The 15,132-nt window shown below is 40.8% G+C and overlaps 1 protein-coding gene across 1 annotated transcript; it reads left to right on the forward strand.

Moving 5' to 3' along the window:
* Positions 1-7,229: 7,229 nt before the first annotated feature.
* On the forward strand, positions 7,230-14,258 carry col8a2 (collagen, type VIII, alpha 2). The gene is made up of 2 exons (XM_053334328.1): positions 7,230-7,392; positions 12,111-14,258. The coding sequence occupies exons 1-2, from the start codon at positions 7,230-7,232 to the stop codon at positions 14,012-14,014; spliced, it is 2,067 nt and encodes a 688-aa protein (XP_053190303.1). The 3' UTR covers positions 14,015-14,258.
* The last annotated feature ends 874 nt before the right edge of the window (positions 14,259-15,132 follow it).

Consider the following 15,132-nt stretch of genomic DNA (forward strand, 5'->3'; position numbering starts at 1 on the left):
CCATGAATGTTGGCTGGAAATGAGAAGCTGTTTTTGGTTAATTAATCAAAGACTCATTGTTTTTGTGTATTCTGAGTGGAGTCAAATTAGCCATTGTTACCTTTGTAAACTGAATATGTTCTGTGCTAGAAATGAAAGCTACAGGAGCATGGTGAAGCGTACTTTTTTTTAGTTACCCTTGTCCCTGCTCCATTCTTGTTTCTCTACTTTGCACTTTTCTGTTCTTCTGTCCAGATCTTTGCTGTTATGTTGAAATAAAAACAACAGAGAATTAAGTATATGTAAGTAATGGACTTGCTGGGGGAAAAAACGCTTCGGTTGGTTAGTACTTGGCAGCACACAATAAAAGTATTCACACCAGCAATGAGAGGCGCAGAGAGCGGGAGACTTAAGGAGGAGAGAATAAGGAGAATCGGAGAGGGAGAGAAAGGAGCTGAGTTTGCCAGTGGAGACCTATGAGGCTGGGACAGACAGAGTGATCATTCTGATTTACAGGGGATTATATTACTGGGTGTCCTCAAAGTTTTCCTTCTGAGGTGAGGTCATGCTACTCTGTGCCCTCTAACTCTCAGTCCCCTCCACGGTTATATGTGCCAATCCGTAAATCTCTATTTGATTCAGAATCTTAGTATTCATTTCTTCTTTTTCACATAATGAGTAAATGATACAAAGCCAGTACTGTCTTTTGAGAGTGGGGAAATGCGCTTTCAGTGACCTGTCCTGCTGTGTTGAAAAGTAGAACATTTATTGCACTGGTGGAAGCAGATTGTCCTTTATGAGATTATTCTTTTATACTTTTTAAAACTTTTTTTTAACTTGATTACCTAATCAGATGCTCATATTGAGGTTAGGTGCACCGGTGGGTCAGGCGGAAAGGTATAGCTCCATCTGTCTGCCTGAAGACTCTCACTTTCTCACGTTCTCAGCTCTCCTATGCTGTAACTGGTTTCTTGGCAGGTCAGGGGTTAGTTTGACTGTTTTGCAGACTTTCGATCTGTCTCCATGGCCTTTATCCTAATCATGAATGCTTCACAGAACGATGAGGTGATAGAGCATAAATAGGCAAACCAGTAGGGGGCCATTCTGGCTAATATATTGTAATTCATGCCCTTTCACTGGCCTGAACTATTCCTGATTGGGGCTGAAGCGCAAGCGAGAGTCACCTGAAATTTGACATGTGTGAGGTTCTACAAGTTAATAATTCCACAACTAATTAGCCTCTATTTGACTGTTCAACCTTTGTCCCTGAGTAGACACACATGTACTTTCATATGCACAGTCTATCACCCCTCATTTTATGATTTGCACGTCTGCTTTTGCACTTAGATGAGTGCCCAGGGGTATTAAACCTCTAAATTAAGTCATTAAGAAATCAAAACCCTCTATCTGACCTCATCACTCCTTTCCCCTCATCATGTTTTCTTCACACCCTTATAATCTGTCTCACTCCTCACGCTCACCTCCACCTACACCTTCCATTTCCTTTCAGTTGAACTCATTCCCTCTTTAACCACTCTGTCAACATAAACTCACCCTTCTCTGACTGTCTCTCAGCCCTCTTCTCCAGGGATGTTAGGAAAACACAGCCCCTGCTCCGCAGGTACTATTTTCTGAATGGATGAGACTTTTTTTCTTTACCTTCATCTACTCTGTTTTATTTGCTATTTTTTCCTCTCCTGAAGCAAAGTGAGGCCCCAATCCTGTCTTCTCTGCAGTGCCTTTTTCACTTCATGTCATCTTCTATTTTCGTTTATCACATAAACGTTAGGACAGGGATACATTTGAAAACCAAGAGCAAACAATCAGTTATGCTATTGTAAGGGAATACCCCAGTTTCAGCAGAGGAACACGAGAAAGACAGATGGCAAGATAAAAATGAGGGTTGAATGCGCATGCACCTGTGTTAGAGCAGGGAAGCACTGCATGTCTAAAGTTGAGGAGTCATGTGCAGTGCAGATACTGTATATATCATCATCATAACTACCCAGAGAGGGGAGAGACAAAGATGGATGAAGTCTGTGTTTTCAGTGGCTACCTGACAAGCTCTGCTTGATGAGGAGACATTGCCCTAACACATTTTTTCTCTCTCTCATTTTAACAATTTTCACACGCTTACTGTGTTGACATGCACAGGCCCATCCCTCAATATATACTGCATCTCAGATACAAGAGCTTTAGATTAATCATTGAGCACTCACAAGGCACACTGTCAGCTTTCCAGTTCATCCTAAAGGTGTTGGATAGGGTTGAGTTTAGTGCTTTATGCAGACCACTCAAACTTCTCTATACCAAAACCCTTTCTTTGTGGAACTTTCTTGTGTACAGGAGCATTGTCATGTTGAGAAAGAAAGAGCCTTTTAATTAAAATATCACTATTTGTTGTTTATATGTTTGAAGCTACATCTGAAACTGATTATTCAATTAATCAACAAGTATTTCCTTGTTACAGTAAAGTGTGAGGATTTACTGTTTTACTTTATTTTATTTGATGATTAGCTTAATGTCAACTTGTGCTGGGCATTTCCATTACATTACATAATTTTTATTAAGCAATAATGAAAAATAATTGCTAGTTCCAACACTAGTTGCAAGATATCAATTTTCCTCAGTTGGAACTAAACGACCTCAGGCCATAAATACCCTAACATATGTGTCAAGGGTGTACACATACAGCATGGGTGATTATGCATTTGATATGTCACATGCATGTGTGCATCAGCATATCGTAGCAGAAGTGAAAACATGACACATCATGTCTCGACATTTAAAATAATTATTTACATTACCTATAGTGATGTAGGAGAACACAAGGGTTTCTATTAAAGCTGCACAGAAGGGCCAGTTCTTTCCTGAAAAGCAACTAAACAAAAATCTTCAATCCACTTTCCAGCTGGTGGCGACTGAAATAGCAGACGTTAATGCCTCATCATATATGCATTAGCTCAGTGGCCACTTTTATACATACACGGACACATTACGTGAACAGCCACACTGTTTCCTCAGTGCTTATTTACATAGTGTTGAGTAATACAGAGTCCTTTCAAAGCCATCAAAACCTGTGACCACTACTCAAATATTACGCAGTGAGCTGACACCGGAAAGGCGTAATGGCCCAAGTGCCACTGGAGGGATTACTTCATTCAAAAGAAAGTGATTCTCTAAATAAAACCTGCTCAATGCTCAATTTCCTCTACCCCTCACACATATATATACACACACACATACACACCCTCAGATTCAATAAAAGCAGTGTGGCTCTGGTTGCCTACATGTTGTATAACTGCTGTGCTCATTTTCTCCCTCCTCTGTTTTTCCCTCACACTTTCATATATGTATAGAGCAAGGCGTACACACAGATCAATGGTCAATGGAGCTTTCTGTTGTTTGATAGTGGCACCTTGGTTGAGTTTTTGCCTGCTTGTTTGTGTTTTAAGAGTTTGCTTAAGGTTTGCAGGTGCTGTTTTGCCCACAAATCTGTAAAATCCGTTAATACTACGTGTCTAGACTACAGTTTGAATAATAAACCGCAGATGTATAAATTTAATTTATTTTAACTGTGCCTGTCTTCCTCAGTTTAGCTGGAAACACATTCTTGCTGTAAAAGGTTTCCAACATTTGTTAGCTGAATTTACAAGATGAGAGTTCGGTGAAAGAGGATGGTTGTGGTTGAATAACAGCTGACCACCCGTGTGGGTTGATGGTTACTTTCGGGAATGGTGATGGTTGTGGTTGTGGCTAAGGTTTGTCAGAATTGGATGAATCAGCTAAAATATGCGGTCAAGTTTTAAGTGCGAGTTCTCTGCAAGACATGTGGTTGGAACCAAACTATGATTGTAGAGTTTGGTTGTTGTTGAGCCATTTGGTGGCCCAAGCTGGCATTACATTGTACACAATGCTCAGGTGATGATTCCTCCACTCAAGGAGCCACTCAGATGTTCACCGCAAAAACAACCGCCCGCTTTTCCCTCCATAACACCGAACCCTCACATTTGGTGTACCTATAATCTCTCTGTGGCACGTGGTTTAGGAAATGCCTGGCAGTCTGGATGTATCGCTTAAGGGAAGTGGAGGCAGAGCACCTTCAACCTCACCTCCCCGGTGCTGTTGATTTCATTAGCGGGCAGACAGAGCAGTTAAGGAAGTGAGTCCTTGGCCTGCGCTCCGCCATGGTGTCTGTGTCTCTTCTGCCTGTCTGAGTAGGCCACTTGAGATGCTGCTGAGTTTTGGTTTGGAAGGTCTAGAGTCTGCTTTGGCGGCAAAGCCTTCATAGATTAGTGTTTCAGCTCTGTTAAAATGGCATCCAACACATGTTCGAAATATACTGAAAGCTTGAGGTTTGGTTTGTTTTCTGTGACTCAGATTACCAGGTGGTTTGGAGACAGATCTGTAAGGTGTACTCCATGTGGGAAAGATGTCTCTCTATGTCCATTAAGTGTATTTGCCAACATGCATCTTGTGTGTTTGATGTCATAGGACTCAGCAATGAGACAGCTGTCTGGAAGCAGAAACAGCAGAATGATGGTGGAGTTGGCAGTGACCTAAAGATCACACTCTCCCTTATTTCCTCATTAAAGCTGAAAAAATTTGGTTATGTTCTGCTTTTTCTTGCTTTGTGTATTTTTGGATCTGTTGATGTAACGTGTGTGGTGATTTTTTTTTCTCTCTGTTCAATCTGTTTTATATAAAGTGTCACTCGGCCTGCCAGACGAGGCTTTTTCGCTGTAACTTTGGATGCTGCTCATGTTTAATGACTGTGGGAGGCTTTGATTCACCATTAGCTCCTCTCTCCTCCCAGACCCGGGGTTTTGTTATGGTTTGTTTTGAATGGACTGATTTTATGCGAAAATGGTGGGAAATTAACAAGTTTGAGTATTTTTCGAGACACCCTGCGTAACCACTTACCAGAGCTGCATTGTGTTCTCATGCATACCGAGAGTGTGTGTGCTTTTTACGTGGGTGTTCTCCTGTGCAGCAGCATGTATGAGTCTCAGTTCAGCAGTGGTCTCGCGGTGGCCATCCAGAGAGGATTGCGTGAGATTTTTTTTTCTTTAATAATGTCTGCAGAGCTTTTCAACTGAGACATTTGATAAACAGATTGTGGAGGTCTGTGAGCAGCCTGTCTGTGTCTGATCCCTGTTCATGTGCAGCTTCTGTGTTTTGAGTGTGTGCCGCACTGGTTCTTAAAAGAATGGTGGGCATCCAGAACCGACTGTTAAATTGCATCTGCACCAAAACCACAGACCCCCATACCAGACGAGCTTCCCTGCCAGCCAGCCAGCAAGTCGGCCAACCACCAAACACTGCTCTAACAACACTGCATTTTCTGTTTCTCCTGTTTGCTTCTCTTAACATCTTTGTTTTTCTTCATTTTTCATGATTAAGCTTTGGTTCCAGTGTAGCATGAACAATTAAGAAGTGATCTTTGACTCGTGTCTATTCTATAACACATAGCAACACAAACAAGCATTCACAGACACAGCAGACACACACACTTATGACTGGCAAAACAAAAAAAATTTCTTTTGTTCTTTTGTAAATGGCTGTAAAACAAGAATTTGACTGCCCTGCTATGTGGCTGCTAAACAATCGCAGACGAGGGCAAGAACAAAGCTGTAAAACAGACCTGATCTCAGCACACATGGTGGCAATGAACACACCTTTTTCTAAGTGCTTGTGAGTTGAGGTCTGCTGTGAACTTCCAGTTTACATCCGACCCCTGCTTCCAATTAACTGCAGTGTGTAATTTGGAGTCATTTTCAAATTAGAAAAAATGTCAGATCATTTTCAAATTAGAAAATGTCAAGCCATGTTCATGTAACTCCTGTGCTTCGTAATAAGCTGCTCGTCTTCCTGCTTAAATCTGCACTGAATCAATCTGTGAAGAGAAAAGCAAGTTTGGAATGCGAATATTCATATCATGTGTGATCTATGATTTATATTTGAAGCTTGAGATCCACTGTAGCATGTTCAAGTCTATTTCATTTGTTAGTCTTTTTTGTTTAACACCTCCTATTCCCTATACAATTCTATAAGTGTATGAAAATACTGCATGTCAGTTAAATCAGTTGTTCTAGAGGGAACTCACAGGATACAGTTTTTCACAGCTATGGGGCGTTCTCTCTCTGCCTTACACAATTTCAAGCTCAATATAAGCGTGACATTGTTGGCCTTTAAAAAGGTAGCAGGTTGAGACTACATAGTATCACAAAATAACCTCAGACAGTCATCAGTCCAAAGAGAGCTGACGAAAAGAACTCAGCGAAGGTGGAGAGTGGAAATTGATGCCATTTTCACACACCATTTCCCTAGTTCAAGCCAGTCCTGGACACCCACAAATGCACACTCATGATACACAAACACACTAACTATCCTCTGGTGGTTTCCTTTTCACACCTGACCACGGTTGTGAAAATATTTGGCAGAGGACGATGTGGTCACTTCTTCCTGAAGTAAATTAAAGTCAACAGATCTGCCTGTCACAGTTTCTGAGGGCCATCTAGGCCAAACACTAACCCAGCCAAGTACTTACCACATAAAGTACCTGTGTAGCAGCTGACGGCAGGGACATAAATTTGTTATATACTTGTTTGCACATATTAAACTTAAGGGACCGTTCTGCTTATCCCTCAACAGTGCTGGAGAATGTGGACATAGTAAAGCAATATAACGTATGGTTTAATAGATGTCAGCCAGCTTTTTGTCTATTTATATTTGAGAATGAATATCTTCCATGCTTTCATGCAAGAAACAAGCTTCCTTGGCTTTGTTGGTTTCCTTTGGCCATATTGTCTGTGGCTGGCTTGTAGCGGAGATAGAAACAATGTAAAGCCAAATCTCCTTTACAGAAGAAGAGATTTAATGTCAGTGCATCAATGGCGGTAATTCAGCCTTTTCAGCCAATAAACAGTAAATGCATATTTTCCATGCCACGCAACCTTCAAGTTTTAGAAACATTTCAAGTGTTTTTCCACAAATGTATTGTATTGTATGATGTTTAGTATTACACTATTATGGTTTCATAACTTATTATCACTGTAAGTGTAGATGCAGCCTGCTTTATCCTGTTATACTCTTATGCTGGTGATTGCCAATCATTTCACAGGTTGGTGAACACAGTTCCCAGTCCATTGGAACCACATTAACACATATCCCCTGATGTCTTCTTCTAAACCAATGTCCCTCTTCTGTTTATGCCTCCAGTTCTTTGTGTGTGACGTCTGAAGCCTGGGATGCTGGTGACCATGCTGTTGTCTGTTGCCTGTATGCTACTGATGCTGGGGGGGCGTGCTCTTGCTGGAGGCTATCCCCCCGTACCCCACATGAAGTACATGCAGCCCATGATGAAAGGGCCTATTGGACCCCCTTTCCGAGAGGGCAAGGGACATTACATTGGTGAGTAATGCATGTTGGTGTAGTGTGTCATCTCATCATATATGCACAATAACTCCAAAACTACACAGACATACACAAAAAACAACTTCCCACAAACAAAACAAGTCTCCAGTGTCCCAGTCCAAGATGTCATTAAAGGGCTTACTGGAATATGTGTCTCCCTATCCTGTGGGTCCAGCAGCATTTGGCAGGTCCTCAGATGAGGCCTAATGGAGGCCTGATTGCCCACTGTTTGCTGAGCTCCTTTGGGCCAGTTGTTCCTCCTGCCATCTGGATGCTGTTACCCCACTGTTTATCACATATTCTTCAGTTGTGGGACAGAGGGTGTGAAGGAAATAAAAATAGAAGAAATAAAAGCTCAGACAGGGGAGCTGGTAAAGGGAGGTTGCAATAATGATCCTGAGAAAATGTTCATGCTGTCATTGCTGTCATTATCAAATTTGACTCCAACTACAAATTCGAGTTCTGGATCATGTGGAATGTGCCTTGTATTATTAGAGGCCCCCTTTTCAAAGCAACTTGCAAAGCAAATGGGGTACTCATTTTCATTTCAGTACCATAAAACTATGTTTGACTCTTCTCTTGAAGTTATATTGAGAGCAAATTCATGGTTAAAATGTGTAATTTAAATCACTCACAGAAACATCAAACACGATTTGCCAGACGAATTTTACACAATCAAAAGTTATGCTTTCTAAAAAATGGGATTGCAAAATGTGTGGCAGAAACAGGATTTGGATTTGGATTTGGAGGAGTGGAACTAATACAGCCTGTTGCTCAAGTTAATACAATGCTTTTACTGCCACTTGGTGGTTTTGTCTCTACATTACAACACTCCTTAAATAATAAATTCTTGAATTGTAGCATGTAGCTTTCAGTCACAGAGGCCCACATGAATACAAGTGTGTGGAAACACATTTATACCAGCTTTTATTATACTGCTTAATTGCTTTTAATTAATCATATACATGTCAGTTTCTTTATATGCAATTGTATTAAGTGTAGTATTAAAATCCTGTCAAGTCAACTATCAAAGAGCATTTGTGTAGTAGTCATATAAAAAAACATACCATAGGTCCATATTTTCTAATGGTACCTATTATTTTTATGTTAAATGTCCCACATATAGGAATTTTCTGAGTGTAATAAGTAATAACATATCTCTGTTGAGATCAGTTAAGAGACTGTGGCAATATGAAAATATTTTGCTGTTAAGTTTTTCCAAACATATGCAGTATTCATTTTGTTGCAATCTGCAACCTTACCACTAGATGCCACTAAATCCTACACATTAGTCATTTAAGACTCTGAGTCACACATTGCAACAACTATTAAGGAGGCCATTCTAACCTCTGAAGTGTAATCACCATATTCTCTCCTCCAAATGATTTGATGGATAGCATACAGTGGAGCTACATCCCAGGAAACAAGACTAAACTCAGCAGTTGTTTAAGATGAAGTACAATTAACCAATTAACCATGCTATCCCAGTATTTACACATATTATCTAAACCATTTTTTCGAGGTAGAACTGTAAGCTAATAAAAAATGCCACACATAAACACATTTGTGGGGTTGTTTACAACTTGCTTGAGTTTCTCACCCCTTGTGTTCCTCACCCTCTTGGACTTTTGTAATGTTGCTTCACCCACAGATTTTAGCAATGAAAATGGTGGGCAACATTTTAGCATGATACAAATAATAGCCACAACCACAGGAATAAAACTCACACTGCAAACATTGAATTTTTGCTATAAGTTGATCTGAGTTTTGCATTTATCTTTTGAGGCCTAATGCTCTTGATCCCAAATATATTTAAATTATAGTACTGCAGAAGTTATAATGATTCCAGACTGCTCACTTAATGTGTGTGTGTGTGTGTGTGTGTGTGTGTGTGTGTGTGTGTGTGTCTGTGTGTCTGTCTGTCTGTCTGTCTGTCTGTCTGTCTCTGTGTCCTTTTGAACAAGCATAAAATATTTTTTTGGCTTCAAACTACAGACTGAATGACAATTGCAGCATACTTGGGATCATACAACATTAAAACCAAAATGCTGTTTAGCATCATTATAGCACCTCTTCACACAAGCAATATGTGCTTCGCTTATTGTTACTTCACTTTGATGTTTGAGTTTCTCAGTTCTCACTTTAAATCTGAGTCCAACACATGTATCTACAAGCATGATTTGTGCCCTCAACTAGTTTGAAAACCATTTGTGGTCTAGAGTACAATTAACTCACGAGAATGGTCTTTTCATTGAAGTGGGAGACATTTGGTGTCCAGCAGTTATATGTTTGAAATGAATAATAAGTGCATATTCATAATTGTGAATTTTTCAATATGGAAGAAGGATTAGATGTAATTTTAAGAATTTCTAATGAGGTAAATTGGACTTTATGTGGAAAAATCTGGAAATACAAATTATTATTCCAAGCCAAGTATTTTTTACATGTGTTAAAACATGCCATTAAGCTTCTCACTAAATTGTTTTGAATTTCAATTATTAACCTTGAAAAGGCTGTATATCTAATTAACTGCCAGTAGAGGGAAGTAGTGGCCTATGGTCACAGTCATAATAGTATAAAGGGAACAATCCCAGTTTACACTTTCTTTCAAGATTGTTGCAAACAAAGGGGAAAAGTATGGTTTTCATATTTAGTGCTATTGACACACCTGAGACAGTTAAGTGATCAATAATAAGTACTAAGTAAGTTGTATTCATGCATCAGATAACATTTTCTTTGGATATGGTTGAATAATAGACCAAGTTGAAATTACTGATAAAGCTGAAGGAATAAACTAGTTTGGATTGGTTGTTCCACAGTACACTGCAATTTTATTTTATTTTCAAACATGACAGTGTTGTAAAGTGGACTGACAAATCAGCTGAAATTGTGGTGCATGTACATTGGTGGTGATTGAGTGGTGATTGTAATATTCTACAGATCAAGTTTGTGTTTCTGCTCTATCTGACCTGGCTATGTTCTGCTCTGCTTGGAAAAAGTAGTGAATGTATGATGTATGACATCTTCAATCTGGTTTCCTCTTTGTTACACAATCAAGAAATTTGTATTTTAGTCACTCATTCAAACTCAATTATCCCACAATTAGACAAATAAGTCAGATGGAAAACAGAAAAGTTAACTTGTCATGATGGATGGTTGTATAAATGGTCCAAGCAGTCAAAAAATCAATGTGAACGTAACAGGAAAGGTCATCAAGTCAGGAAAAAATATTGTATAAAAGTGAATTCAGTAGAGTCACGAAAAGACTCCTCCATCCCTGAACCCATTCAAGGTTATGTTATGCAACTTCCATCCATTTTCACATAACTAAAGTACAACTACATTTCAAAAGATTTTCTTTCTCTGTTTTTAGATTTCCAACAGTCAAAATGTCTTATGACATTACTGCAAGATGTCCAATTTTATAATTTGACATGATAGTTTGAATTTTCATTTCCCAGATAATAATATTGTGATAATATTGTGTCCTTTGCAGTGGACATGTATTCGGACACCAGGTTACTTGTTCTCCCTTCAGTGCCTTAGGAATCGCAACGTTCACTGTCTCTATCTACATTTTTAGGAGTTAATCAACTTGGTTGACCAAGGCATATTACTTTTTACAGATTAACCTTTTATGGACTGATTTATTTAGAAGTTACTGGTGAGTAAAATTTGTCATTTGTGTGCAAACTCATTCAGCTTATAATGAGAACTCTGAGGTAGTAGGTATGATACTAACCTGTTAGTTATTACAAGCTAAGAAACCAAAGAAGTTGAAGTAAAACTACAAAACTAATTTCCTGCCAAAAATGTATGTAAACACAGTACTGATCATGCAGAAACCTGAAAGCTCAAATACATTGCCCTGCACTGCTGAAAAACCTGGAATCTGAAATGTGAAACTGGCAGACCTGGAAGCTGAACTGCATTACCTAAACACGTACATTGCTAAAAAAGCTAAACTAACTAACTAAACTTTAGTACTGTCAAAGCTGAAAATTGTAATAAACTGTTAAGAAAGACTGAAAGAAGAAATGCTTTGTATAAATATCACACAGATGAACTGATTTGCTGAATACTTTGGAAAAGAAAAGGCATTAGCCTAACCACAGAGAGTTGCAAAGCACTGCTGAAAATTGAGAAATGTCAAATGAATTGAACTGGAATCTGAACTGCTTTATCTGAAGACACTCTATGAGCTGAAATGCATTGCTAAAAAGCTTGAAGCTAAACTGTAACATACACTCATTACAACACCCAGTTTGCTATGGTGACAGTCTACCCCTGTGTTAAGAGTGAGACAAGCACCCACATTCATATCCATTACCCAAAAGTCAACATTATTCACCAAACAACTTCTTGTAACTCAAAAACTAAAAGCCACATTGGAAAAAAAAAAGTTAGTGACTTCATTGGCTATACTGGTAGATGACGTGTGAATACAATTTAAAACAAAGGACCTGTGACAATTTATACATCACTATCATTTCCTTTTTGGACAAGGAGATTGAGAGCTCAGATAACATTGGAGTGAATGAGACTGATAAATAGCCCTCTCTGCCCTTTTGGGTGATTTATTAAAAAACTTTGGGTCCTGTACAGCAATTTTATTTTATTTTTTTAATCAAAATGCCCACTTTCCAGTTTCTGTTTCTTTTTTGTTTAGAAATACATTATTACGCTAACAACATGATCACCATTTCTTTTTCTAGATATGCCACCTATGATGGAAGTGAAGGGGGAACCAGGACCCCAAGGGAAACCTGGACCAAGAGGCCCCCCTGGGCCATCAGGACTTCCAGGAAAACCTGGACTGGGGAAGCCAGGTCTCAATGGCCAGCCAGGCCCTCAGGGGCCTCCTGGCTTTCCAGGAATTGGCAAGCCTGGACTTCCAGGTCTTCCAGGAAAGATTGGACTAAAGGGGATGCCAGGGCTTAATGGCGAGGTTGGTCCCCGTGGTGAACCAGGTCCTAGAGGTCCTCCAGGGCATCCCGGCCTCCCTGGCCCAGCTGGCCTATCTCTAAATGGAAAACCTGGGCTTCCAGGTATCAGAGGCCCCGCTGGGTCACGGGGAGAACCAGGATTAAAGGGCCTTGCTGGCCCACCAGGTGACCGTGGGTTTAAGGGTGATAATGGAAATGGGAAGCCAGGAGCTCCTGGTATAAGGGGTCCACCTGGGCTAAAAGGCAGTGCAGGACAAACTGGTTTTCCAGGTGTAGGCAAGCCTGGACCAAAAGGTTTGCCTGGAGCACCTGGTCTTAAAGGTGATAATGGACTCCCGGGAGATCGAGGAGAACCAGGAGAAGCTGGGTCTCCAGGTCTACAAGGTTTGCCAGGGCCAATTGGGTTAGGGAAGCCTGGACTGGATGGACTGCCAGGAGTACCAGGTCCACTAGGTCCGAAAGGTGAGCCAGGGCTCAGAGGTGCTCCTGGATTTCCTGGGACTCCAGGCTATGGAAAACCTGGTCTAGGTGGGCCAAAAGGAGACAAGGGCAATATTGGTTTGCCTGGTTTCCCAGGGGACAAAGGCGATCAAGGAATGGTGGGCCCAATTGGGGAGTCAGGCCTTGATGGGCAACCAGGACCACAAGGACTTCAAGGCCCAATGGGACTCCCAGGAAAACATGGCATTCCAGGACTGAAGGGAGAGCTGGGGCCCCAGGGTCCTCCAGGACTGCCTGGCCTCAGAGGTGACCAAGGCCCGAGTGGGATCTCTGGAAAACCTGGTATCCCTGGGGACAAAGGTATCCCTGGGCTGCATGGTCCTATTGGAAAACCTGGACCCAAAGGTGAAGCAGGGCATATTGGCATACCTGGTAATCCTGGGCTGACAGGTTCTCCTGGGCCAAAAGGTGAGACAGGGTTTATGGGGACAACAGGTCCCAGGGGTCAGTCAGGTATTCCTGGTCTTCAAGGCCCCATGGGTCCCATGGGGCCACAAGGTGTCCCTGGCCTGAAGGGTGAACCTGGAATTCCAGGGTCTCCAGGACTGGGTAAGTTTGGAGAGAAGGGAGCTATTGGTCCCCAAGGTCCTCCAGGGAAACCAGGCACTGCTGGACTTAATGGTAACCCTGGCCTACCTGGGCCACCAGGGCCTCCAGGTCCTCCAGGAAATGGCCAAACAGTTGTTGCAGGTCCAACAGATTCAGAGTTGGAAGGGGATGAAGTACCAGGGGACAGGAAAGGGCCAGCATACAGTCAAGTCCCACTCTCTGCCTCTGTAGCACCAGCCTTCACAGCCATCCTCAGCACACCTTTCCCTCCCTCTGGCATGCCAATCAAATTTGACAGGACCCTGTACAACGGGCAAAATGCCTACAGTGCGGCTACTGGCATGTTCACTGCTCCTATATCTGGTGTCTACTACTTTGCTTACCACATGCATGTAAAGGGAACTAGCCTGTGGGTGGCACTGTACAAGAACAATGTACCAGCCACTTACACCTATGATGAATACAAGAAAGGCTACATGGACCAGGCGTCGGGAAGTGCTGTCCTAGAGCTGAAGGAGGGTGACCAGGTATGGGTCCAGATGCCTTCGGATCAGGCAAATGGCCTCTATTCCACCGAGTACATCCACTCCTCCTTCTCAGGATTCCTGCTCTGTCCCACATAACCCTGTCCTTTTATTCCCAACATGTTCCTATATTGGCACCTCAGAGCAGCCCTAAACCTAAAATACCTGCAGCCATAATAGAAACACAAAACCCATGAAATTCTCAATACTATTTCCATCATCTTTATCTCTCACCCTCAACAATATCAGTGAAAGAAAAAAAACTTTTTTGAATGAAATATGGAAAGATTTAAAAGGCAGGAAGGAATATCATACTGTGTTCTGTGTTTCAGTGTCCTTCAAATGTGTGTTTTGGGTTGTATTTTATGTTGGTGTTTTTAGCTTATATTATTTTAATTATTATATTGTCATAATTTTATTGTTATTATTTGGTCCTTGTCATCATTGTTGTTGTTGTTTATTGGATTCAGACTATTAAGTGCCTTACTTTGTAATGTGCTAGTAACAGACCTTCCCATGTGACTGCACATCCTGCCCACATGCTCTGACATCATAAGGACGACATCACCAGACCATGGGGGGGGGGTGATTGGTTCGTCTGGCTGCAGCCACGCCCTCCTTGTGTTCCTACTTAAACAGTGAATGACAATACTGACATAAAGAGCAACAGTACAACATATAACTTAGAAATATAGACAAACAATAGTAAAACAAGACATTTGGTGCTATAAGATCATTATTTTCACTTTCCTTTTGTTTGACCTTTTTGGTACTCTAAACAGTTGCTTTATTACAATTATTATTGGGATTAAATAGTTATTTTTAGAGTGAGATACATATTTTTACAGTTAGTTGGAATAAACATCTGTTTCTGCTTCCGTCTGAACTTAGTAGCCAACCATTTCTGGTTCACATTTTTATGGGTCTTTGTATTTCATATAATTTATTGAACTATCCAGAAATGCAATTTAGAAATACAATCCAAGAATAGTATGACCTTACAGTATTAGAATTATTCAATTTGATTTGGCCTTTTTAAAAGCATCAACAACATCATGCAAGGACAATGCCTTTTTTAAACTTTCAGGACAATATTAATTGAGGACGATATGTATGCATACAGTCAATGTTTACATGCCATAGAATAGATACTGAGAGCAACTGCAAATGGACAGTAAGGGCACAACTATAGCTGGATCGATGAACTGTTTCCTTGT

The sequence above is a fragment of the Scomber japonicus genome, chromosome 15 (genome assembly GCF_027409825.1).
Source record: "Scomber japonicus isolate fScoJap1 chromosome 15, fScoJap1.pri, whole genome shotgun sequence".
NCBI classification, from domain to species: Eukaryota; Metazoa; Chordata; class Actinopteri; order Scombriformes; family Scombridae; genus Scomber; species Scomber japonicus.